The following is a 27569-nucleotide window of genomic DNA, read 5'->3' as shown; positions in this document are numbered from 1 at the left end:
GATTATGTTGGAGAGACTTCCATTAAAGAACCGTCTGTGTTCTGTTAGACAGGTGACTCTTTATCCACAATATAGCAGGGGGTGTAAAGCCATAACAGATACTTTTTTTCCAGCAGCAGACTATGATTGATAATGTCAAAAGCAGTACTGAAGTCTAACAAAATAGCCAATCATCAGTCATTTGTGTAAGTGCTGTGCTTGTTGAATGTCCTTCCCTATAAGTATGCTGAAAGTCTATTGTCAATTTGTTTACTGTAAAATAGCATTGTATCTGGTCAAACACATTTTTTCCAAAAGTTTATTAAGGGTTGGTAACAGGCTGATTGGTCGGCTATTTGAGCCAGTAAAGGGGGCTTTACTATTCTTGGGTAGCATAATTACTTTTTTCCCTCCAGGCCTGAGGGCACACACTTTCTAGTAGGCTTAAATTGAAGATATGGCAATATCGTCCGCTATTATCGTCAGTAAATTTCCATCCAGGTTGTCAGACCCCGGTGGCTTCTCATTGTTGATTTGTTAATTTTTTCACCTGTTCCACACTCACTTTACGGAATTTCCATGTGTTTGATGCCATTCCATTTGCTCCGTTCCGACCATTATTATGAGCCATTCGCCCCTCAGCAGCCTCCTGTGGTTCCTATCACCAGCAGTTCTGCCTCGTGCGGCAAGCCCCAGAGCCTGTGTAGGGAGTTATGGAGTTTTTGAATGACTGAAGGAGTGGGATGTTTTTTATAACGTTATTTTTTTTGGTGTGTAATACGTGTGGATTCATGTTTTTTTTCCCCTTCTCTGTAATGGAATTGACCTTTTTTCGTATTTTTTCCCACCCCCGTTCAGTTGGCGGCGGCAATTCAACAATAGTTGTGGTACGTCATAAAATCACAGAGAAGAAGAAGAAGAGAATCGTACTTTCCGCCATTCTAGCCTGCGGTGTCACTCAACAAAAATCGTGGACTGAGAAATTTCTCCAAACATGCCATTCACAACCGCGTAGGGTAGGTGTAAACACTCTGGCTTTGCACGTTCGAAGGATACATTAACGTACTCCTGAATAATGCTAACTTTTAAACTGACAACATTATATGAATGTCACATGCACCGAACATAAGGAGCGTGCAAGTGAAGTTATATTTAGACTCAAGCTAATGCTAGCAGTAGCAGGCTAGCAGCAAGCAGACTATTCTTCATAACAATGCATTTACTGGTAGCTAGCTAGCTAAGAATATTCCAAAACTTGCACGTTTTCTTTGCAATAAGGTAGGTAATGAAAGCTTATTTACAACGGTTTACTTACCTAACTCTTTTAGCGAGCATGCCTTCACAGCGCAACACCAAAACCGCTCAATGTTTTTTGTTGTTGAGGAAACAGAAGGCAGTGAAGCAGCAGCAGTTGTTAGCTACCTAACAGTAGTTACTTAATAACTAGTTAAGCTGAACAGCTACTACTAGCTAGATACATTTGTCCTTCATTTGTCCGTCTGGATTGTGCTTGTAATTTATGCCTGGGAAACTATTTAGGCTTAGTTAGCTACAGTAGGTAACGTTTGCAGACTTGAACCTTTGTTTTAACTAGTTAACGTAGCTACGTCTCACAATGGACTAAATTAGCTAACAAGCTGTCCACTTGACTTGTGACATGCTAGCAAGTTTTCACATACAGTGAGGGAAAAAAAAGTATTTGATCCCCTGCTGATTTTGTACATTTGTCCACTGATAAAGAAATTATCAGTCTATAATAGGTTTATTTGAACAGTGAGAGACAGAATAACAACAACAAAATCCAGAAAAACGCATGTCAAAAATGTTACATTGATTTGCATTTTAATGAGGGAAATAAGTATTTGACCCCCTCTCAATCAGAAAGATTTCTGGCTCCCAGGTGTCTTTTATACAGGTAACGAGCTGAGATTAGGAGCACACTCTTAAAGGGAGTGCTCCTAATCTCAGCTTGTTACCTGTATAAAAGACACCTGTCCACAGAAGCAATCAATCAGATTCCAAACTCTCCACCATGGCCAAGACCAAAGAGCTCTCCAAGGATGTCAGGGACAAGATTGTAGACCTACACAAGGCTGGAATGGGCTACAAGACCATCGCCAAGCAGCTTGGTGAGAAGGTGACAACAGTTGGTGCGATTATTCGCAAATGGAAGAAACACAAAATAACTGTCAATCTCCCTCGGCCAGGGGCTCCATGCAAGATCTCACCTCGTGGAGTTGCAATGATCATGAGAACGGTGATGAATCAGCCCAGAACTACACAGGAGGATCTTGTCAATGATCTCAAGGCAGCTGGGACCATAGTCACCAAGAAAACAATTGGTAACACACTACGCTGTGAAGGACTGAAATCCTGCAGCGCCCGCAAGGTCCCCCTGCTCAAGAAAGCACATATACATGCCCGTCTGAAGTTTGCCAATGAACATCTGAATGATTCAGAGGAGAACTGGGTGAAAGTGTTGTGGTCAGATGAGGCCAAAAATCGAGCTGTTTGGCATCAACTCAACTCGCCGTGTTTGGAGGAGGAGGAATGCTGCCTATGACCCCAAGAACACCATCCCCACCGTCAAACATGGAGGTGGAAACATTATGCTTCTGGGGTGTTTTTCTGCTAAGGGGACAGGACAACTTCACCGCATCAAAGGGACGATGGACGGTGCCATCTACTGTCATCTTGGGTGAAAACCTCCTTCCCTCAGCCAGGACATTGAAAATGGGTCGTGGATGGGTATTCCAGCATGACAATGACCCAAAACACACGGCCAAGGCAACAAAGGAGTGGCTCAAGAAGAAGCACATTAAGGTCCTGGAATGGCCTAGCCAGTCTCCAGACCTTAATCCCATAGAAAATCTGTGGAGGGAGCTGAAGGTTCGAGTTGCCAAACGTCACGCTCAAAACCTTAATGACTTGGAGAAGATCTGCAAAGAGGAGTGGGACAAAATCCCTCCTGAGATGTGTGCAAATATGGTGGCCAACTACAAGAAACGTCTGACCTCTGTGATTGCCAACAAGGGTTTTGCCACCAAGTACTAAGTCATGTTTTGCAGAGGGGTCAAATACTTATTTCCCTCATTAAAATGCAAATCAATTTATAACATTTTTGACGTGCATTTTTCTGGATTTTTTTGTTATTCTGTCTCTCACTGTTCAAATAAACCTACCATTAAAATGATAGACTGATCATGTCTTTGTCATTGGGCAAACGTACAAAATCAGCAGGGGATCAAATATTTTTTTCCCCTCACTGTTCATAGCTCCCTCACATACCGCTATCTCATGCAGTAGCTAAATCGGTATTAACAGTGTGAAAATAAATAGTTACTTAATCTGGTGTTTTTAGAAAATGCTTTCTTGTTGCAGGTGTCAATACTGACTACATAGGAAAGCTTTGTTTGTGCATGGACCAGGTGAATAGTTGTGGCACTCATTTTAATTTCATGTCTTTTCCAGCTACTGACAATTCATGTCTCATTTGAAGCATAGCCTTTGAGATTTAGCTAGATATTGGTGCTGGGAGCTCTCTGATGTTCAACCATGGATGAAGAAGACAGCCAGGATGAGCTGATCAACCAGAATGCCTCCCACGGAAAAGAAAAAAGGCCTGCGGTGTGGGCAATCTCAGGTATGGAATCATATTCCTACATGAATACCCTAAGGAGTGAATCTTAGGAGGCTTTCACACCGAATTGGTTTGTAGCGGTTTTTCCGAACTCTGGTGCGTTTACCACCTTAGTTCGGTTGGACTGGTGTGAACACACTATCCGCACTTGGGAGCGCAGTAAACCACGAAACGTGGTTCGCTCAAAAATGGTTGTCTCGGTCAGATTGAATTCGTACTGTGGTGCGGTTCGCTGCAGGTTAGAACGCAGTCCGGACCAAACACAGGAAAATAACCGGAGTCGCGCAGTATTATTGGTTATTTGACTGCGAGCATTTGATGAAATGCATGCATCATCATAACTTTATCTTTTAAACATTCAGTGAGTATAGCAGCATCAGATGCAGATTAGGGGAGACTGGGGCTATACTGGGGATACAGGCTACTGTATAGCCCTTTCACGTCGCAGTTAGAGCGGCTATTGCGCTGTTTCCTCCCGCATGTTGTTTTGAGACCAAAGCTAAAGTAATATGAAGATTGTGACACAAGTGATGCTTCATGATAATCAAAGATAAATGCTCACGTTAAATCTTTCTCCAATAAACAAATTACTTGCATGGACACGTGGTTTTGTTTAGGAATTTTAGTTTTTTTGACATTTGACAATGTGGAACGAACCGGACCAAAACCAATTAAATAAACAATGTAACAAATAATCAAATTCTGATTCGAACTATAGCTCAAAACTATGTGTGAAAACTTCCTTAGTGATTGGCTCAAGCACCCCTCACTACTGGTATTGGAAATAATTGGATTACTTACTCATCTACTTTTCTTTGTCAACTTACAGATGAAGACAGTGATGAAGATGGGGAGGAAACTGAGGAGGGAACTTCTGACAGTGGTGAGGAGGAGGAAGACCACCTTGATGGAGAGGAAGACGAGGAGGAGGAAGAAGAGGATGACAGTGATGGTGAGAGACTATGGAGATGTAGTATTTTGTATTCATGGGAAAGAATCTGAAATGGTCCATGGTACACTTTTAGTAGCCAAGGTATAGACCTACCACTTGAGTTTCATAACTTCTGATCATACAACATTCTCAGATGGAGAAGAGGGCGCGGTGGGGGGAGCGTCTGCTGACTTGGCAGGTCTGAGCTCAGACGAGGACACAGAGAAATGCCCCATTTGCCTCAACTCCTTCCACAGCCAGCCCGTGGCCACGCCAGAGAGCTGCGAACACTACTTCTGCCTCGACTGCATCCTTGAGTGGTCCAAGGTGGGTGGGTGACATCAGAGGGGACAAGAAGAGAGGTCAAGGGGTCAAAGCTTTTTATTCACTTCAGTGTTAGTACAGACACAAAATTATGATATTTTCGGAAGAACTAGAAGACAGTCACCCGTCAAATTCATTAGCGTCACTGGAACCATGGTCCAAAGACACCGCAGCTTTCACTTTCAGTCCTATAAACTGAGGTTTTGTTAAGACGGACAGTAATGATATGTTAGTGTGTCCAAATGTTGTGCATCCAATCGTGTTTTGTTCTTCCCTCAGAATGCAAACTCCTGTCCTGTGGACAGAATAGTCTTCAATAACATCTACCTGAGAAAATGTTATGGCGGGAAAGTGCAGAAAATGGTGAGTTAAAAAATGTCTGACTTCCTCTTGGTGAATGTATTTTATTTGGTCTTGATTTAATGTTGTGCATGATGTTTCTGAATGTATTGTTGGGGGGGGTCTCTGAGAGGTAGAGAAGTAGCTACTACGTATGGCGTGTGTATTCCTCATGAAGGGTGTTTGAGTTATTTTGTGGCAAAGACCATTATGGTTTAAGCATTGTATATCCAAATATGGATCATGCATGGGAGCTGCAAACAGTCAGCAGACAATCACTTTCTTCTCATTGCTCTATGTGCATGATGGTTGAGTGCAGATCACAGTGCAGAAACCAGTGAAGGAGGGCCAGGAGGAGGTGATAGACCTGGAGCTGGAACAGACCAGCTGTGAGGTGTGTGGAGGGAGCGACCGTGAAGACCGCCTGCTGCTCTGTGACGGCTGTGATGCTGGGTGAGACAAGTGACACATGCCACCTATCTTTCTGGGATTGTTCCTGATTAATCATAAAATCCAGATTTTATGACATCAGGAATACATTTATCTTTATCTGATCATTCCAATGAACCCTTTTGGTTTTCCCTGGTTTTTATTTTCTGATCATATCCATGTTAATACCTCATTCCTACCCCTCCATTTCTGTGCTCCATGGAAGGTACCACATGGAGTGCCTGACCCCCCCGCTGGATGCTGTCCCTGTGGAGGAATGGTTCTGCCCAGAGTGTCAAGCCAACAACCGCCATTCAAGTAATCATACTCAGTACTGACTCATTACATCTTCATCTGAGGAATACTTTGACGATCCTCTTTGTAATAAGCAGTACAGGTAAGTCCTTTTACCAAGATCCCAGAGTTCATCAATGTTCCTGCTTCTCAGGGGGTTCAGTGGAAGTGCAGAGCGACACGGAGAGTCTGAGCAGCACCCGTCCCACAACCAGCCGCTCCCACCTCCCCACGGCGGGCCCCACCCGGGCCATCGCCCGCACCCAGCAGAGCGAGAGGGTTCGCGCCAGTGTCAACCGCCATCGCATCACCCAGGCACGCATTGCACAGGTTTGGCGTGAGGCGTGTTGCTTCCTACTGGCTTCTCTGTTCTCCCTCACTACCCTCCGCTCCTCGCCACTAGTGTCAACAGCCCTTACTCTGTATCACTGACTGAGTAGTATTGATATGAATGCTGTAATCAAAGATTATTTAGTGAGCAGCATGATAATGTACTTATGAAAAATGATGTTACCCATGTTTTCTCTCCTGGGTTGAAACGTGTATGATGAGTATGTCTATGTAGTATGGTATTACATAACATTTGGTTAATGATGACAATATGTTATTTTGTCTTGTTTGAATGCGCTCCTTGCACCAAGTAACATTTGACCTGCAGGTCTAGAATAGCGAGCCAGAGAGTGGTGGTTCTTTAGAGTGATGCTGCAGGCTGCCTCATCAGACGGCTGTGAAGGTCATGTCAAGTAAAGCATGTCCAAATAGACAGCAGAGAATCAGTAGAGTGATGCAGTGTTCCTCTGGTCTCAGATCTCCCCCAGCTTTCTGATGCCACAGTCCACCTGGCTGGATGAGACTATCAACGCAGTGGTGGCTGGACTCAACACAGCTGTGTACATACGGAACCTCACACCCCGCGTTCCATCCAGCCGACGACGCAGGACAGGTGACAACACACACACACACACACACACACAGCCTACTTGGATTTTTTAAAGAGATGCATTTGCTTTGTGCCCACAGTAAAGCGTAGGAAAGGCAAGAGTAAGAGGTCATCGTCTGCCACGGGTGGTAAGGGCAAAGCTGCAGGCACCGGGGTGAAGAGGAGGAAACGGAGAGTGAGGAGGACCAAGTCCAGAAGGAAACTGGTGAGAATTCAAATTTAACAAGTATAACATGAAAGTATAGTACCTATAACAAAATGACAGAATCAGTGCTCATTTTCAATCTGTGTGTGTGGTCCTAGGTGGTGAAAAAGGAACCTACGTCTCGTGGTCGTATAGCCCGTAGCCTGGGGATAGGGAAGCCCAAACGGGGCTCGTCCCTTCCCTCTGTGTACCGGCCTACAGAAACCACTCTGGGCAGTATGAGGGCTGACATAGGAGCTGCTTCGCTCTCTGTCTATGGAGACCCCTACGATCTGGACCCCTTCACTAGCAGGTCTGTCTCAGGCACAACTATAAGATAACATAGTACTTTATTTATCCAGAGAGTGGAAATCTCCAGTTAATGCTGACAACACTGAACATATAGACAACAATAATGGACCTCAATACGGTTCTGAATGTTGATTGGCTGTTTAAATCCCACCCCAGGGATGATGAGGAGGAGCAAGCCTTGGCCACGACATCACTGCTGGAGGCAAAGAGGCGTGGCTTATCTCGCTCCGCCCTCCTCTCGCACCAGCCTGTGGCTCGACCAATCACTGCTGGCCTCTCCAGGTACCCCTTCTCATCTCCTTCCACATGTTATCTAGCTCACATCCTTCAATATGGTACATGTCTGACCTGTGGTTGCCATGGTGTTGTAGGCGGGGGCCGAGCCTGCCCCAGTTGGAGGAGGTGGCGGAGGTGGCCCCAGTGCCTGACCTGCTGGGCAGCATCCTGTCAGGACAGAGCATGCTGCTGATGGACAGTTCATACGTAGTCATTAACAGAGACGGATCCCTCAAGGATAACAAACCATGTGAGCTGGCTGCTAGGGTTTCTTCCTTTCTTTAGTTCAAGCTCTTGTCATTTGTTTTTCTTTCTTTCTCTTAGTATTTTTCTTGTACCGTATCTAATACCTGACTATTTAAGAACTAGTGAACGTTTTTTTGCTTGTCAACCATTGATTTTGAAGTCTGTTGGATTCTGTGTGTTACACAGCAAACTTTTTTTAGTTATGTTGAGTAAATTGTCTTGTGTTTGTGTTGTAGTGGGTTTGTCGTCTTCCATGCCCGGCAGCAGTAGGAGCAGCAACTCTGGTGAATCAGTAGCCCAGCTCCAATCAGGGATGTCCCCTAACACAGCAGCCAGCTCCCTTTCTCTTCCCATTAACGGAGACCTGGTAGCAGGACCTTGCCTGTCCCCTCTAACCCCCTCATCCCCCCGCCCGGCCACTTATCCACCTCCCATCCTGAGTCACCCACACCTCCACTTCCCTGCCCCCTGTAGACCCAGCCCTTGTCCTGGACACAGCCACTCGGAGGCCACTGGTGTACGACCCCCCCATGGGACCCAGAGGGCAGCCACCAACACTCCTACCCCAGACTCTCACTCCAGAGGGAGGGAGACGGTGCCACCACAGCCCCAGGCTAAGAAGGCTTCTCCTAAACCAGTATGGGAAGCACCAGTATCGGTGCTTCCCAGGATACCAAAGATAAAACAGAGCGGTGGCCTAACGAATGGCAGCGCCAGCAGAGGGGGTAGTAGTAGTAGTAGTAGTAGTAGCAGCAGTGCTAATGGTAGTGGTAGTAATGGATTCCCTGATGCCTGTGTGAACAGCTTGGGTGGGAACAGGGGCAGGCAGCAAAGTGTGGACCAGCAGCAGGGCAGGACAGAGGGACAGAGACCAGACAGAGCAGGCCCTTCCTCAGCCTTCTCCAGCTCCTTCTCCTCTTCCTCCACCTCTTCTGATTCTCCATCTAACCCTGCCCGCACCTCTTCATCAACATCATCCACGGTGTGCTTCCGGATCAATGCCAGCGGCAATGCGTGGCACGCCCGACAGCTTAGCAACGCCTCTGCAATTGTTGCCTCTGCAATTGTTGCTGCCGGCAACTGTCTAGAACCGGCGTCCGCGGAGGAAGAGGAGGCGAAGAGGAAAAGAGCGGAGCGCAGGAACAAACAGAATCCCCTGACGTCCTCACACACACCGGTCAAAGAGGAGAAGGAAGAGGGGGATATATACGACCCCTTCCACCCAACCGGCTCAGACAGCGAAGCAGAGAGCCATGCTGGGGGGAAACCAACCATGGTGCACAAGGAAGGTGCCAGCCACCAGGTGAAAGCTGAGGCACTGGAGAGTAGGGTGTCACTGGAGAGGGATGAGGGCTCAGGAGAAGGTCTGGAGGTGAAGAGCGAGCTAGAGAACTCTGACACAGCGAAGCCTGGTCACAGCCCTCACAACGCACCCAGGTCTGGGATGAGTGGCACCAGCACACCTCTGTCCCAGAGCCAGGTCCATCTGAAGAGGGAGAGGAACGAGCCAGGGGATGAGAAAGGGCAGCACAGCCAGACTGGCAACAGTAGAGAGCCCCAGAACCAGAAGACTACTCCTTCCTCATCCAGCTCAGCCTCAATCCACCACAGCAACAGGATGGTGAAGACTGAGATAAAGTCAGAGCTCCAGGACAGCCTCCCCAGGTCCCCACCCAGGTCTGAATCACACTCCAGGCCCTCAGGCCAGGGGAGGAAAACATCCAAAGGCAGGGGGTCTTCCACGGAGCAGCGGTCTGCCTCAATCAGCCCGGAGGCAGGCAGGAGGAGGGGAGACAAGGCCCCGGACCAGGCAGGAAGGAGGAGACGTTATGAGGTGGGTAGGAGAGGAGACAAGGGGGGAGAGAGGAGTTCTAGGCGTTCGGTTTCGAGGGAGAGGAGAAGGACTCGTTCCCCGTCAGACAGCTCTACCTCTGATTTCTCGGAGAGGTCTCGCAGGAAGAAGAGACGGTCACGCTCTCCGTCCAAAGACAGGAGGCGCTCCAGGTAGTAATGTCATTGTGTGATAATGTAAATTTTGTGTGCTGTGATTTTGTGGTGTTTTAATAATAATATAATATGTATTCTAGTATATTTCCTATTATAATAACTATTATTTTGATTAAGGTCAGGGTCAGGCTCCAGCAGCAGAGAGCGGTCCAAGAGGAAAAAGCAGAAGCGAGGGAGCAGGGAGAGGAACGAGGGCAGAGGGAGTGAAAGAGAGAAGGGCCGCCCGTCAAAGGACAAGAAGCGTGATTGCTCACAGTCTCGCTCACGGTCCCGTTCCAGGTCCAGGGAGAGGAGGAAAGACCACTCACGATCACAACCATCATCCTCCGGATCAAAGGACAGGATTCAGGTGCGGTCGAAAGACAGGAAGAGGCCGAAGTCCAGGTCGAGGTCCAGAGAGAGGAGGAAAGAAGAGGGGTCGTCACAGGGCACACAGAGTTCACCAGGGTCTTCCTCAACCACCTCCTCCAAAAAGCTAGAAGAACAGAAAGGGAAGAAAAAGGAGAAAGTGCTCCCCCGTGTCCCTCTGAAAGAGGAGAGAGAGGCTAAAGAAGAGAGAAAAGAGCGAGAGATCAAACAAGAGATGCTGTCCTCAGGACTCAAACCTCTCTCTGTCCTCTCTGTCTCAGAGGTGAAAAATGAGAGTGACAGCAATGACATTAGAACAGAGAGACACGCCTCTCTCTCAGCAAAACTACTCAAGGAGTCTAAGCTGCTCAAAGAGATAAAAAAAGATAAACCTGCCTTTGATATGTTGGAAGAATCACTGGATAGTAAACCAATCAAGAAAGACAAACCTCTGTCAACGTTCAGCACAGTCAAGGACTTGCAAGAGCACAAGGAGATGGAAAAAGAACAACCTTCCGCCCTCATAATGGAGGCGTGCGCCGTCTCCACATCAGACATAGCAGATCAAAAAGATCAAGCGTTAAAGGAAACCATCAAGACTGAGCCCATCTGGCCTGAGCTGCCTCAACAACTGACCTCCAACATCCCTGTTCCTCCCACCCAAACTGGCCAATCCAGCCCCAGCTTCTCAACACTCAGCACCAACCCTGTCCCTGCTCCTCCTCAGGGATGGGGCCCCCTGCAGGTGGCCCCATCCCTGTTTCCTCCTGTACCAAAGGCCCTCACCCGGACTCCTCCACCTGTCCAACCCGTACCAGTGAACTCAGAGAAGCACGAGGTAGAGGAGCCTTCAGACTATGACGATGATGACATGGACGTGGACATGATGCTGGACAGCCTGGACTATGTGAAGACGGAGCCAGGTGGAGAGAGTGGGGAGGCTGGGGTCAAACAGGAGAAGGAAGGAGAGGGGGGGGAGGAGGAGGGGAAGACTGAGGGAGAACCAGTGCCAGTCACAGCAGGTGCCAAGGCCAAACCCTCTGTGAAGAGGGTCACCTGGAACCTGCAGGAGCCAGAGGGGCCACAGCCAGAGAAGACTGGCAGTAGTGAGTATTATTGTACATTTTTATACAACTTAAGCATACCATAACCTGGATTGGCCCAATCAGAGCCATTACGTGTTGAATTACATAAATCAACCATTTCTAGTTGACTCTTTGACTCTGGTGCAGAAATGACCTCTAATTCACATAACACAGAGAGGGTCATAGCTCTTGAGTTAAGACAAGAACAGCTAGTTAAGATGTGTGTTGGTTTTGCCTTCGTCTCAGAGCTGGCCCTCTACAAACTGAAGCTGAAACAGGAGGGAGCTCGCAGACCTACCTCCAATCAGGTACGGCTCATTAGGTTGGCCTTACCTAGATAGCTGTTTTTTGTTCTGTGTGGTGTGAGGTCAGTGCTTAGCTTCAGGCCTCTACCGTTGTATGCTGCCTTTCTTCCCTGCTAATGTGTAGTTATGATCAATCAGTAAACTGGCAGTTCACCATGAAATGGCACCTAGTCACGGCATCATACTGGCGGCCGGTCATGTCAAAATCAAGTAGATGTTCTGTTGATCTTTACAGATATCTGTGATTTAGTGCTCCTAAACCTTCAACACAAACTATTCCTATAATGAACTTGCACCTCTCCTAAAAGGCCACAAGGTGGCGAAGTATGTCCATTTTGACTCGGAGAGCAGTTGTGGTGTGTCCGTGTAAAGCCAGTGCAGCTCACTGAAACTTTAATCTGATAGAGGAGGGTTTTATGGTGAAATGAAAGTAGAAACCTTGAAAGGGAAATCAAATCTAAACTGGGGCAAAGGTACACATCACAAAGGCTATTATGTGCTGGTAATACCATAACACAATAACAACATATTTTCTGCTGCATGATGAGGCAATAGATGGTTGAGATTTATTCCCTAGTTTATTGTTGTGGTTAGGTCATATTTCTGTTGTGAATATGAACATGACATTAAATGAAATTAAAATTAAAATGTTATTATTGTACTGTAATTTAGCAGCACATCAAATTGTGTTGCTTAATTTTATTTATCAACAGAAATGCACAGTTTACGTTAACATTATACTTGCACACACATCTCAAATTGGGATTTGTCCAATAATCAAAAGGCTTACATGTGAAGATGGCCTCATCTAAATCTTCCCACCTATAGGAGGCTCCCTTGGGGGCTACGTCACTCACTGACCCCAAGGTCCAGAGCACCAAGAGGGGCAGTGTGTCCATAACGCTCCCCAGTGCCCCCTCCAGCTCCAGCAGCCTAACCACAGTAGGGCTGTCCAAACCTGGGCAGGGGGAACCCAACGAAGACCTGGGAGAGGATGATGCTTCTAGGAACGATAAGGTGAGTCAGAGGATGAAGGAAGGACAACGGTCTTCAAATGGATTGATGCACACTTGGGTGATATCAGTAGCAGCTGTCTAGGCCCCTTACTTTTTTCAATCTTTACTAAAGCCAGTGTGTCTATGTACAGTGCCTTGCAAAAGTATTCATCCCCCTTGGCGTTTTTCCTATTTTGTTGCATTACAACCTGTAATTTAAATTGATTTTAATTTGGTTTTCATGTAATGGACATACACAAAATAGTCCAAATTGGTGAAGTGAAACCAAAAAATTCTAAAAAATTTATAACGGAAAAGTGGTGCGTGCATATGTATTCACCCCCTTTGCTATGAAGCCCCTTAATAAGATCTGGTACAACCAATTACCTTCAGAAGTCACATAATTAGATTGCACACAGGTGGACATTATTTAAGTGTCACCTGATCTCAGTGTATATACACCTGTTCTGAAAGGCCCCAGAGTCTGCAACACCACTAAGCAAGGGGCACCACCAAGCAAGCGGCACCATGAAGACCAAGGAGGTCTCCAAACAGGTCAGGGACAAAGTTGTGGAGAAGTACAGATCAGGGTTGAGTTATAAAAAAATATCAGAAACTTTGAACATCCCACAGAGCACCATTAAATCCATTATTTAAAAAAATGGAAAGAATATTGCAACACAACAAACCGGCCAAGAGAGGGCCGCCCACCAAAACTCACGGACCAGGCAAGGAGGGCATTAATCAGAGGCAACAAAGAGACCAAAGATAACCCTGAAGGAGCTGCAAAGCTCCACAGCGGAGATTGGAGTATCTGTACATAGGACCACTGTAAGCCGCACACTCCACAGAGCTGGGCTTTACGGAAGAGTGGCCAGAGAAAGTATTTGCTTAGTGGTTAAGAGCGTAGTGCCAGTAACCGAAAGGTCGCTGGTTCTAATCTCAGAGCCGACTAGGTGAAAAATCTGTTGGTGCCCTTGAGCAAGGCACTTAACCCTAATTGCTCCTGTAAATCGCTCTGGATAAGAGCGTCTGCTAAATGACTAAAAAAATTTAAAACATAAGGAAACACGTTTTTGTGTTTGCCAAAAGGCATGTGGGAGACTCCCCAAACATATGGAAGAAGGTACTCTGGTCAGATGAGACTCAAATTGAGCTTTTTGGCCATCAAGGAAAACGCTATGTCTGGCGCAAACCCAACACCTCTCATCACCTCTCATCACCCCGAGAACACCATCCCCACAGTGAAGCATGGTGGTGGCAGCATCATGCTGTTGGGATGTTTTTCATCTGCAGGGACTGGGAAACTGGTCAGAATTGAAGGAATGATGGATGGCGCTAAATACAGGGAAATTCTTGAGGGAAACCTTTTTCAGTCTTCCAGAGATTTGAGACTGGGACGGAGTTTCACCTTCCAGCAGGACAATGACATTTACATTTACGTCATTTAGCAGACGCTCTTATCCAGAGCGACTTACAAATTGGTGCATTCACCTTATAGCCAGTGGGATAACCACTTTACGATATGTTTTTTTTTCTTATTTTCTTTGGGGTGGGGTAAGGGGGGGTAGAAGTATTATTTTATCCTATCCCAGGTATTCCTTAAAGAGGTGGGGTTTCAAGTGTCTCCGGAAGGTGGTGAGTGACTCCGCTGTCCTGGCGTCGTGAGGGAGTTTGTTCCACCATTGGGGTGCCAGAGCAGCGAACAGTTTTGACTGGGCTGAGCGGGAACTGTGCTTCCGCAGAGGTAGGGGGGCCAGCAGGCCAGAGGTGGATGAACGCAATGCCCTTGTTTGGGTGTAGGGACTGATCAGAGCCTGAAGGTACGTAGGTGCCGTTCCCCTCACTCCGTAGGCAAGCACCATGGTCTTGTAGCAGATGCAAGCTTCAACTGGAAGCCAGTGGAGTGTGCGGAGGAGCGGGGTGATGTGAGAGAACTTGGGAAGGTTGAACACCAGACGGGCTGCGGCATTCTGGATGAGTTGTAGGGGTTTAATGGCACAGGCAGGAAGCCCAGCCAACAGCAAGTTGCAGTAATCCAGACGGGAGATGACAAGTGCCTGGATTAGGACCTGTGCCGCTTCCTGTGTAAGGCAGGGTCATACTCCGAATGTTGTAGAGCATGAACCTACAGGATCCGGTCACCGCCTTGATGTTAGCGGAGAACGACAGGGTGTTGTCCAGGGTCACGCCAAGGCTCTTTGCACTCTGGGAGGAGGACACAACGGAGTTGTCAACTGTGATGGCGAGATCATGCAACGGGCAGTCCTTCCCCGGGAGGAAGAGCAGCTCCGTCTTGCCGAGGTTCAGCTTGAGGTGGTGATCCGTCATCCACACTGATATGTCTGCCAGACATGCAGAGATGCGATTCGCCACCTAGTTGTCAGAAGGGGGAAAGGAGAAGATTAGTTGTGTGTCGTCTGCGTAGCAATGATAGGAGAGGCCATGTGAGGATATGACAGAGCCAAGTGACTTGGTGTATAGCGAGAATAGGAGAGGGCCTAGAACTGAGCCCTGGGGGACACCAGTGGTGAGAGCACGTGGTGCGGAGACGGATTCTCGCCACGCCACTTGGTAGGAGCGACCTGTCAGGTAGGACGCAATCCAAGAGTGAGCCGCGCCGGAGATGCCCAACTCGGAGAGGGTGGAGAGGATGATCTGATGGTTCACAGTATCAAAGGCAGCAGACAGGTCTAGAATGACAAGAGCAGAGGAGAGAGAGTTAGCTTTAGCAGTGCAGAGAGCCTCCATGACACAGAAGAGCAGTCTCAGTTGAATGACCAGTCTTGAAACCTGACTGGTTTGGATCAAGAAGGTCATTCTGAGAGATGGCAAGAGAGTTGGCTAAAGACGGCACGCTCAAGAGTTTTGGAGAGAAAAGAAAGAAGGGATACTGGTCTGTAGTTGTTGACATCGGAAGGATCGAGTGTAGGTTTTTTGAGAAGGGGTGCAACTCTCGCTCACTTGAAGACGCAAGGGACATAGCCAGCGGTCAAGAATGAGTTGATGAGCGAGGTGAGGTAAGGGAGAAGGTCACCGGAGATGGTCTGGAGAAGAGAGGAGGGGATAGGGTCAAGCGGGCAGGTTGTTGGGCGGCCGGCCATCACAAGTCGCAAGATTTCATCTGGAGAGAGAGGGGAGAAATAAGTCAAAGCATAGGGTAGGGCAGTGTGAGCAGGACCAGCAGTGTCATTTGACTTAACAAACGAGGATCGGATGTCGTCAACCTTCTTTTCAAAATGGTTGACAAAGTCATCCACAGAGAGGGAGGGGAGGGGGGGGGGGGGGGGGGGTGAGGAGGATTCAGCAGGGAGGAGAAGGTGGCAAAGAGCTTCCTAGGGTTAGAGGCAGATGCTTGGAATTTAGAGTGGTAGAAAGTGGCTTTAGCAGCAGAAACAGAGGAAGAAAATGTAGAGAGGAGGGAGTAAATAGATGCCAGGTCCGCAGGGAGTCTAGTTTTCCTCCATTTCCGCTCGGCTGCCCGTAGCCCTGTTCTGTGAGCTCGCAATGAGTCGTCAAGCCACGGAGCAGGAGGGGAGGACCGAGCCGGCCGGGAGGATAGGGGACATAGAGAGTCAAAGGATGCAGAAAGGGAGGAGAGGAGGGTTGAGGAGGCAGAATCAGGAGATTGGAGGGAGAAGGATTGAGCAGAGGGAAGAGATGATAGGATGGAAGAGGAGAGAGTAGCGGGAGAGAGAGGGCGAAGGTTGCGACGGCGCATTACCATCTGAGTAGGGGCAGTGTGAGAAGTGTTGGAGGAGAGCGAGAGAGAAAAGGATACAAAGTAGTGGTCGGAGACATGGAGGGGAGTTGCAGTGAGATTAGTAGAAGAACAGCATCTAGTAAAGATGAGGTCAAGCGTATTGCCTGCCCTGTGAGTAGGGGGGGATGGTGAAAGGGTGAGGTCAAAAGAGGAGAGGAGTGGAAAGGAGGCAGAGAGAAATGAGTCAAAGGTAGACGTAGGGAGGTTAAAGTCACCCAGAACTGTGAGGGGTGAGCCATCCTCGGGAAAGGAACTTATCAAGGCGTCAAGCTCATTGATGAACTCTCCAAGGGAACCTGGAGGGCGATAAATGATAAGGATGTTAAGCTTGAATGGGCTAGTGACTGTGATAGCATGGAATTCAAATGAGGAGATAGACAGATGGGTCAGGGGAAAAAGAGCGAATGTCCACTTGGGAGAGATGAGGATTCCTGTGCCGCCACCCCGCTGACCAGATGCTCTCGGGGGTATGCGAGAACACATGGTCAGACGAGGAGAGAGCAGTAGGAGTAGCAGTGTTTTCAGTGGTAATCCATGTTTCCGTCAGCGCCAAGAAATCGAGGGACTGGAGGGTAGCATAGGCTGAGATGAACTCTGCCTTGTTGGCCGCAGAATGGCAGTTCCAGAGGCTGCCGGAGACCTGGAACTCCACGTGGGTCGTGCGTGCAGGGACCACCAGGTTAGAGAGGCAGCAGCCACGCGGTGTGAGGCGTTTGTATAGCCTGTGCGGAGAGGAGAGAACAGGGATAGACAGGCTACAGAAAATGGCTACAATAATGCAAAGGAGATTGGAATGAAATTAACTAAACATCTGGGAAAGCGAGAGAGCGGAGCCTCCCTCACTTACGTTTCACTGAAACACCCAAATATAACTCTCCCAACTTCCACCTCAGAAACTATAATTGTTGTAAACTACAGCAGTTCAATGTTTTCTAGGAATAGACTAACTTAGTTTATTCAGATAGCTAACTTGGTACAGTATTCTTCAGTGAAAACCGTCCAGGGCACCTAGTCCTATGACGCCACAGCCAACTAGCATGCCAGCCTCCAACAACACGGTTTAGCACCAATACTCGGCCACAACAAACCACCAGTGTGTCAACACGCCAAGCAGATCATTCGTGTCCGTGTCTAACGTTGTGGGTTAGTCCCGACAGCTTGAGTGAGTCCGTCGTCAACTTATTCAGCCAGTTAGTTAGCTAGAATAGTTAGCATACTAGCTAGCCATTGCTCTCTGTCAATGAACCAACCCCTCCTCCCACGGCACGAACACACCGAGAGAGCCAAGCTAACGTTAACTAGTCACCCATGTCCCGAATTCCCTTGAACGACTCTGGCTACCAGTATGTAAAAACAAAACACAAATGTAGGTTTTAACTTACCCCTAGCAGCTACTGTTAGCTAGCCAAGTGCAAAGCTAGCCACTGAATCGACTCGGCCAGTTCGCGTCTGTTCGCTAGGTCGTTCCAGCTATTGTTTAGTTAGCTATCCAGGTAGCAACAAGCTAGCTACATTTCGAGCACAGTAGCTACTTACTACCCAACGTTAACGCTTCAGACAATGAGGTTAGAAAAACAGCTGAATGGTAGGCATTATTGTATGTAATTATTGTAGGCAGCTAGCTGGCGTAATTACAGGTACTCTCAAGCGTGAAACAACTATCCACAGTTGCTAATAGTTACCAGTAGCTACCTGCTAGCTAGTCCAGGTAGTGGGTTAGCTAGCCTTGTGCTTCACCGGGCTCAGCCGAATACAATACTTACCTACAATAATTACATACAATAACCCACGATAACTACCTACAATACCTAACTACAGTCTAAATACATAGTTTAAGCTTTACTCGACACCATATAAGCCAAGCTTACCTCCTGCCAGAGAGAGACACAACCTCACCCGACGACGGCTATCCGCCAAAGTTGGCCCTAAGCATACTGCTAAAGCAACACTTTACGGGGAAACATTTACATGTCTTGGAATGGCCTAGTCAAAGCCCAGACCTCAATCCAAGTGAGAATCTGTGGTATGACTTAAAGATTGCTGTACACCAGCGGAACCCATCCAACTTGAAAGAGCTGGAGCAGTTTTGCTTTGAAGAATGGGCAAAAATCCCAGAGGCTAGATGTGCCAAGCTTATAGAGACATACCCCAAGAGACTTGCAGCTGTAATTGCTGCTAAAGGTGGCTCTACAAAGTATTGACTTTGGGGGGGGCGGAATAGTTATGCATGCTCAAGTTCTGTTTTTTTGTCTTATTTCTTGTTTGTTTCACCCCAAAAAATATTTTGCATCTTCAAAGTGGTAGGCATGTTGTGTAAATCAAATGATACAAACCCCCCAAAAAATCCATTTTAATTCCAGGTTGTAAGGCAACAAAATTGGAAAAATGCCAAGGTGGGTGAATACTTTTGCAAGGCACTGTATTGCGGATGACTCAACACTATTCACGTCAGCTACTACAGCGACTGAAATTATTGCAACACTTAACAAAGAGCTGCAGTTAGTCTCAGAATGGGTGGCAAGGAATAAGTTAGTCCTAAATATTTCTAAAACTAAAAGCATTGTATTTGGGACAATTCATTCACTAAACCTCAACTAAATCTTGTAATTAATAATGTGGAAATTGAGCAAGTTGAGGTGACTAAACTGCTTGGAGTAACCCTGGATTGTAAACTGTCATGGTCAAAACATATTGATACAACAGTAGCTAAGATTGAGAGAGGACTGTCTGTAATAAAGTGTTGTTCTGCCTTCTTAATAACACTATCAATAAGGCAGGTCCTACAGATCCTAGTTTTGTCGCACCTGGACTACTGTGCAATCGTGGTCAGGTGCCACAAAGAGGGACTTAGGAAAATTGCAATTGGCTCAGAACAGGGCAGCACAGCTGACCTTTAGATGTACACAGATAGCTAACATTAATAATATGCATGTCAATCTCTCCTGGCTCAAAGTGGAGGAGAGGTTGACTTCATCACTACTTGTATTTGTGAGAGGTATTGACATGTTGAATGCACCGAGCTGTCTGTTTGAACTACTGGCGCACAGCTCAGACACCCATGCATACCTCCACAAGATGCCACAAGAGGTCTCTTCACAGTCCCCAAGTCCAGAACAGACTATGGGAGGCACACAGTACTACATAGAGCCATGACTACATGGAACTCTATTCCACATCAAGTAACTCATGCAAGCAGTAGAATTAGATTTAAAAAAACTGATAAAGGTACACCTTATGGAACAGCAGGGACTGTGAAGCAACACAAACATAGGCACAGACACATGCATACAAACACACAATAACATATGCACTATACACACACATACACATGGATTCTGTGTTGTAGATATGTGGTAGTAGAGTAGGGGTCTGAGGGAACACAATGTGTTGTGAAATCTGTTGTAAATGTATTGTAATGTTTTTTTTTAAATTGTATAACTGCCTTAATTTTGCTGGACCCCAGGAAGAGTAGCTGCTGACGGGGATCCATAATAAATACAAATACTTGTTGCAAGCGAATGACCGGTCCCCTTCAGAGCCATGTAAATACATGGCTCTGGACCCCTTTATAATAGTGTGTGTGTGTGTGTTGACCAATCCTTGGTTCTGTCCACAGTACATAAAGAAACTCCACATGCAGGAGAGAGCCATAGAGGAGGTAAAGCTGGCTATCAAGCCATTCTACCAGAAGAGGGACATCACTAAGGACGAGTACAAGGATATCGTACGCAAGGCTGTCCAGAAGGTACACCTGATCATTCGCTCAAAATGACAAATTAAAATGAGTTTTTATGGAAACTGGATAACACGCACATATTAATGAAACCAAAGATGTTTATCATGGGAGTGAATCTTTGGATCAAGTGTCTTTCATTGGTTGATGTAAGGCAGGGGTGGGTAACTGGCGGCCATGCGGCCCGGCCCCCCTTTTGAAGGCCCTCGGACCAATTAGTGGTGCATCAGCAGTTTTTCTCTTATGTCACTTTTTTTTCTTTGGGGTGGGGTAAGGGGGGGTAGAAGGATTACTTTATCCTATCCCAGGTATTCCTTAAAGAGGTGGGGTTTCAAGTGTCTCCGGAAGGTGGTGAGTGACTCCGCTGTCCTGGCGTCGTGAGGGAGCTTGTTCCACCATTGGGGTGCCAGAGCAGCGAACAGTTTTGACTGGGCTGAGCGGGAACTGTGCTTCCGCAGAGGTGGATGAACGCAATGCCCTCGTTTGGGTGTAGGGACTGATCAGAGCCTGAAGGTACGGAGGTGCCGTTCCCCTCACAGCTCTGTAGGCAAGCACCATGGTCTTATAGCAGATACGAGCTTCAACTGGAAGCCAGTGGAGTGTGCGGAGGAGCGGGGTGACGTGAGAGAACTTGGGAAGGTTGAACACCAGACGGGCTGCGGCGTTCTGGATGAGTTGTAGGGGTTTAATGGCACAGGCAGGGAGCCCAGCCAACAGCGAGTTGCAGTAATCCAGACGGGAGATAACAAGTGCCTGGATTAGGACCTGTGCCGCTTCCTGTGTAAGGCAGGGTCGTACTCTGCAAATGTTGAAGAGCATGAACCTACAGGATCAGGTCACCGCCTTGATGTTAGCGGAGAACGACAGGGTGTAGTCCAGGGTCACGCCAAGGCTCTTTGCACTCTGGGAGGACGGCACAACGGAGTTGTCAACCGTGATGGCGAGATCTTGGAACGGGCAGTGCTTCCCCGGGAGGAAGAGCAGCTCCGTCTTGCCGAGGTTCAGCTTGAGGTGGTGATCCGTCATCCACACTGATATGTCTGCCAGACATGCAGAGATGCGATTCGCCACCTGGTTATCAGAAGGGGGAAAGGAGAAGATTAATTGTGTGTCGTCTGCGTAGCAATGATAGGAGAGGCCATGTGAGGATATGACAGAGCCAAGTGACTTGGTGTATAGCGAGAATAGGAGAGGGCCTAGAACTGAGCCCTGGGGGACACCAGTGGTGAGAGCACGTGGTGCGGAGACAGATTCTCGCCACGCCACCTGGTAGGAGCGACGTGTCAGGTAGGACACAATCCAAGAGTGAGCCGCGCCGGAGATGCCCAACTCGGAGAGGGTGGAGAGGAGGATCTGATGGTTCACAGTATCAAAGGCAGCAGATAGTTCTAGAAGGACGAGAGCAGAGGAGAGAGAGTTAGCTTTAGCAGTGCGGAGAGCCTCCGTGACACAGAGAAGAGCAGTCTCAGTTGAATGACCAGTCTTGAAACCTGACTGGTTTGGATCAAGAAGGTAATTCTGAGAGAGATAGCAAGAGAGTTGGCTAAAGACGGCACGCTCAAGAGTTTTGGAGAGAAAAGAAAGAAGGGATACTGGTCTGTAGTTGTTGACATCGGAGGGATCGACTGTAGGTTTTTTGAGAAGGGGTGCAACTCTCGCTCTCTTGAAGATGGAAGGGACATATCCAGCGGTCAAGGATGAGTTGATGAGAGAGGTGAGATAAGGGAGAAGGTCTCCGGAAATGGTCTGGAGAAGAGAGGAGGAGATGGGGTCAAGCGGGCAGGTTGTTGGGCGGGCGGCCGTCGCAAGATTTCATCTGGAGAGAGAGGGGAGAAATAAGTCAAAGCATAGGGTAGGGCAGTGTGAGCAGGACCAGCGGTGTCATTTGACTTAACAAACGAGGATCGGATGTCGTCAACCTTTTCAAAATGGTTGACAAAGTCATCCACAGAGAGAGAGGGAGGGGGGGGGGGGGGGAGGATTCAGCAGGGAGGAGAAGGTGGCAAAGAGCTTCCTTGGGTTAGAGGCAGATGCTTGGAATTTAGAGTAGTAGAAAGTGGCTTTAGCAGCAGAAACAGAGGAAGAAAATGTAGAGAGGAGGGAGTGAAAAGATGCCAGGTCCGCAGGGAGTCCCATTACCATCTGAGTAGGGGCAGAGTGAGTAGTGTTGGAGGAGAGCGAGAGAGAAAAGGATACAAAGTAGTGGTCGGAGACTTGGAGGGGAGTTGCAGTGAGATTAGTAGAAGAACAGCATCTAGTAAAGATGAGGTCAAGCGTATTGCCTGCCTTGTGAGTAGGGGGGGACGGTGAGAGGGTGAGGTCAAAAGAGGAGAGGAGTGGAAAGGAGGCAGAGAGAAATGAGTCAAAGGTAGACGTAGGGAGGTTAAAGTCACCCAGAACTGTGAGGGGTGAGCCATCCTCGGGAAAGGAACTTATCAAGGCATCAAGCTCATTGATGAACTCTCCAAGGGAACCTGGAGGGCGATAAATGATAAGGATGTTAAGCTTGAATGGGCTAGTGACTGTGACAGCATGGAATTCAAATGAGGAGATAGACAGATTGGTCAGGGGAAAAAGAGAGAATGTCCACTTGGGAGAGATGAGGATTCCTGTGCCACCACCCCGCTGACCAGATGCTCTCGGGGTATGCGAGAACACATGGTCAGACGAGGAGAGAGCAGTAGGAGAAGCAGTGTTTTCTGTGGTAATCCATGTTTCCGTCAGCGCCAAGAAGTCAAGGGACTGGAGGGTGGCATAGGCTGAGATGAACTCTTCCTTGTTGGCCGCAGAACGGCAGTTCCAGAGGCTGCCGGAGACCTGGAACTCCACGTGGGTCGTGCATGCAGGGACCACCAGGTTAGAGTGGCAGCAGCCACGCGGTGTGAGGTGTTTGTATAACCTGTGCGGAGAGGAGAGAACAGGGATAGACAGACACATAGTTGACAGGTTACAGAAAATGGCTACAGTAATGCAAAGGAGATTGGAATGAAATGAACTAAACATCTGGGAAAGCGAGAGAGCGGGGCCTGATAGTCAGTCAATTAGCCCATGTCAGCTAACTTTTTTTAGATTGCTAAGTTAGTTTAGCAGCCAGCTATCTAAACTTGTTATCATGATCAAATTACCAGCCGGGGGGACCCCATTGATTTTGTTAGTCAGTTTCACTCAGATATCATATTAAAAACTGCAAATGTTCCTCTCCGCCCCATGTCAAAATGTGTAGAATTGCAAAAAACTCTGAAACGTGTAAAATGTCTCTCTGCTGTCAAGACGGGGGCCACTAAAATGTTTTGCTTGCAATGAGGGGGGGGGAGGAGCCTATGGATGTGGGTACCGATGTGGAGCAACTGCGGCCCTTCATGAGTTCAGATTTTATGTGGCCCCCACTCCCATAAAAGTTGCCCATCCCTGATATAATGGCTTGCCCCAACTTGTGCAATATGAGAGTTTACATTCATCGACTGAGTCTTCCACTAATTCTTCCAGAAAGACAGCCATTGTGTTTCACTGTGGATTTAAATAAAGTAATTTGACTGTGCTTGTACATTGCTTCACTTAACATGCATGTGATTTGTTTTCCATTGCGTTTCCAGGTCTGCCATAGTAAGAGCGGGGAGATCAACCCTGTAAAAGTGGCCAACCTGGTCAAAGCCTACGTGGACAAATACAAACACGCGCGGAAATATAGGAAAGTAGAGGATGGAGGGAAGACGCAGGAGGCAGAAACTGATGGAACAAATGACCCAGAGACCCCATGAGGACCCCACATTCATCCACACACTGGATACTCAGCCATTTTCACACTCATTTGATCATTTCTGTTATAAAATTATGTCAAGTTGTTAGGGGACTCAAGGGCTTTGAGAAATACTGCCTCCAGATTGGCTGGTTTCTACATTGTTTTTAGGGACTATAAAGTTGTTACGTTCGGTCCATAGTAATTCACCGTCTCACAAAATAATGGAATAGCCTTTTCATTGAAATATGTGGAAATAACTTAGTGGACCCACTTTGATTACCACTGACTGACAAGCATCTGTTTTGAATTGGATTTGTTTCAAGATTCACACAAGGCCAGACTATGTCCATGCACTTTGTTCTCATGGTCTAGCTTGGTCTACTCTGAGAGGTTACTGCAGAGATTCTGTCTTAAACAGACAGCTCTGTCAGATAGCCTTTCAATCAAGAGAGGCTGAGGAATAATGTGAATCAGCTATTTCTACAGACAAAATGTCTGAGAAGAAGCAGTGCTGACTTTTTTTGTCTATTTGTGCAGGGTATTTATGTCCTAATTTTGTGGTGTCAAAGTCTAATGCCGTCGTTAACGTGTTAGAAGAAAATAATGCCACAATGCAGAAAAATACAGGAATGCAATTTTGTAGAGTAGAAAAGTTATTTCTGATTTTAGATTTGGTGTAAATACAGATTTTGAATTCAGTATGTATGCCCTTTCAGTTGAGTTAGCTGCCTACTGGGAATTCACAAATGTATACTGTGAATGGTTCTGGATGAAGTTTGATGTCTCTGTGCTATGGGATGTGGGTCTGATGGAGTGCTGGTTGGCCAAATGGTACAGTTAGGATCTTAATTTGACTAGTTTCTCACAGCAGGAAAATAGTCTTGCAGCAACAGGACATTTGAATTATTGTGTGGATTATAACTAAATAACATTTTTGTAGGGGTTGATAAATTTTTAGTTGGGGCAAATCAAGTCTGAAATTTTAAAGTGGGAATATCAAACTTTAGAAGCCTTTTTAAACCATGAATACGCTACATGTTTGCATTTCCTGCTGTGCCTTGAAATGTCCTGCAACAACAGGGTGATCAAGTTAAGATCCTACATCTGCGTGTGGCTACACATAGTGGCTGTCCTCCTTAGTGGTGCTCAGATTCAGTTAACGCTCCTCTGGTCTCTATTGGCAGAATACTCACTTGAGATAAGGGCACACAACTCAGACTTCCAAAAAAACATTGTTGTTGATAAAGTTTTTATTTGTGCATTTTCTCAAATTCAGACAAGGCCCAAAGTGTACTGGTTTTAATTCTACTTTTACATCAGCTATTGATTAAGACATAGGAAACCAGGTGAGGTGACTTCAATCATCAGCTTTAATTGATCAACTGACCAGTAATTTGCCAAGGATGAATGAAAACCAGCAGACACTGCAGCCCTGGGGGACAGGAGTTTAATATGTTCTGAAGCTGAGTGAATTCTGCACCTTCACCATTATTTTCTCTGTTATTTTATAGTTATTGCAGAATCAATTGGCTAGTCCTGTTCTATATTGGTAACATGGGCTATGTCATAAGACAAAGAAGACCATGCCTGTATTGCATCTTAATGTTTGCAGTTCACACATTCACACTTGATTATGAACTCAACTAGTTGTTCACATTTCCTCTGAAAGATTGTCTGAATCAAAAAGTAAATTTTCCAGTTTTAATAACATTAGCAAAAACCCTTATTCTTGACACTGGTTGGCCACAGTTTTGCCACAAACAAACGGATGTTGTTTTATTACTTACAAATATCAACGTAATCTTGTAGTGGGGAGCATGCACATGGTTAATTAGGTAACAGTCTGTAGTCAGGGCCAGGATGTTTTTGATGACCACATGACCTGACTTGAAAGAACTCTTAACCAAGGCCCAAGGTTTTTCCTAGTCAGGTGGCGTGGGTGACAGAAACATGCGCCGAACACAACAGGTGTAGACCTTACAGTGAAATGCTTACTTACAAGCCCTTAACCAAGAATGCAGTTTTAAGAAAAATAAGATAAATAAAAATTAAAGAGCAGTATACTGTATGCAATTCATGTCATCCTTATCACTGTTTTTCATTGGAGGAAGTGGTTGGCTTCCTTCCTGATAATGAATACTGCTGTCCACTGTACCTGAAAACTGTTGGCCTTCTCTACTTATTTTCAGAATCCTCTTAATCTCTTCTAAAAGTTTATATGTAGAAAAGGTATTGACAATATAACCCCATCTTTTCCTTTTTTGTAATTGACGTGTCCATACTGTGTGTGTTTAATAGAATGGGTGTGTGTGGACCTGCCTTGGACTAGGCTTGTCTTGTCCTGCACCTTCCAAATCAATCCCTGAATATTATCCCCTTGGCACTTCTGTAAACCTGAAAGGATTTGATAGGTATATCAGAGGGCAAGATGGAGCTATTACCAAATTGTGCATACTGTACCTATCTGATCCTTTAAGATGCACTTGAAATGTCCAGGGGTTGTTTGGAATTGAGCATGTACTGTACCTTGTTTTTGAGAGTGGGGATGGGAAAACAGGTGCTTGAGTTGTGAATGTATTTTGTTTGTTTTTCCCCTCTTTGTTTACTTGACACTTAGGACAAGTAAACAAAGAGTTGATTTGCCACATGCGCCGAATACAACAGTGAAATGCTTACTTACAAACCCTTAACCAACAAGTGCTTCAAAAAGGGAAAACACAAAATTATAACTAAGTGAAATAAAAGTAAGATTTGTCCCAATTTACTTTTTGCTCTGGTGTTCATGTTTTACTAACATGCAAAATTTAGGGGATAACTTTTGTGACCGAATGGGCAACATTTAGGAAAGGAACCCACAATCATAATACCATAATATTTAACAGGAGGATAATGACACATTTTTACAAGCAGTTCCTCTCAAACTGTGATGAAATGATGAGATAAGGGTATTTCACCAGGGTTGGGGTTATATTAATTCCAGTACAATTCCTGTCAACTGTTAAAGCAGCCATGGCATTTCTCCATAGGAATGCATTTCAATGCCTGAATTGGCTGGAATGAAGGTGGAAACCCCAACCCTGCCTGATTTCCACTATTCTGCTGTAGGTTTTTCTGAGCAATGGTTTGTTGCTCTATACTAACTGAGCCAGTGGAGAGGGTTTTCTCTCCTTCCCTGGCAGGTCTGTGTTATCCTTACTGTTGCCTTGACTCTAGCTCACTGGACCTGGGCCAGACTACTGGAGGTTCCACTGGGCCTGGGTTAGACTACTGGAGGCCCCACTGGGCCTGGGCCAGACTACTGGAGGTTCCACTGGGCCTGGGCCAGACTACTGGAGGTCCCACTGGGTCTGGGCCAGACTACTGGAGGTCCCACTGGGCCTGGGCCAGACTACTGGAGGTCCCACTGGGCCTGGGTTAGACTACTGGAGGTCCTACTGGGCCTGGGCCAGACTACTGGAGGTCCCACTGGGCCTGGGCCAGACTACTGGAGGTCCCACTGGGCCTGGGCCAGACTACTGGAGGTCCCACTGGGCCTGGGCCAGACTACTGGAGGCCCACTCGAATGTTTGTACATATTTTTCTGGGACAATGTAATTAATAATAAAAAATACTGATAACAATTATCTCTAAAGTGATTTCTTATTTTAATTCTCAAAAGTCCTATTATAAAATATCATTTTTTAAAGATAAGTGGCGCTCT

General features: G+C 46.7%; 1 protein-coding gene across 1 annotated transcript; it reads left to right on the top strand.

Moving 5' to 3' along the window:
- Positions 1-917: 917 nt before the first annotated feature.
- On the top strand, positions 918-25945 carry LOC311135268 (uncharacterized protein). Its single transcript, XM_084169218.1, has 19 exons — positions 918-995; positions 3451-3622; positions 4449-4571; positions 4705-4877; positions 5154-5237; positions 5533-5666; positions 5869-5960; positions 6091-6266; positions 6744-6879; positions 6957-7081; positions 7180-7373; positions 7529-7654; positions 7744-7898; positions 8131-9898; positions 10019-11355; positions 11581-11642; positions 12468-12656; positions 20014-20142; positions 23724-25945. The coding sequence occupies exons 2-19, from the start codon at positions 3535-3537 to the stop codon at positions 23886-23888; spliced, it is 5256 nt and encodes a 1751-aa protein (XP_084025344.1). The 5' UTR covers positions 918-995; positions 3451-3534; the 3' UTR covers positions 23889-25945.
- Positions 25946-27569: the final 1624 nt, after the last annotated feature.

This window comes from Coregonus lavaretus, assembly GCF_964263955.1.
Source record: "Coregonus lavaretus genome assembly, chromosome: 9".
Taxonomy (NCBI): Eukaryota; Metazoa; Chordata; class Actinopteri; order Salmoniformes; family Salmonidae; genus Coregonus; species Coregonus lavaretus.
This window is presented reverse-complemented; position numbering and strand designations above follow the sequence as displayed.

Bases quoted from the DNA above. Each gene is read 5' to 3' on its own strand.
- LOC311135268 (XM_084169218.1), top strand. From the start codon at position 3,535: ATGGATGAAGAAGACAGCCAGGATGAGCTGATCAACCAGAATGCCTCC. The intron at 3,623-4,448 runs GTATGGAATCAT...GTCAACTTACAG, and splicing joins TGCGGTGTGGGCAATCTCAG to ATGAAGACAGTGATGAAGAT. The intron at 5,238-5,532 runs GTGAGTTAAAAA...GGTTGAGTGCAG, and splicing joins GCGGGAAAGTGCAGAAAATG to ATCACAGTGCAGAAACCAGT.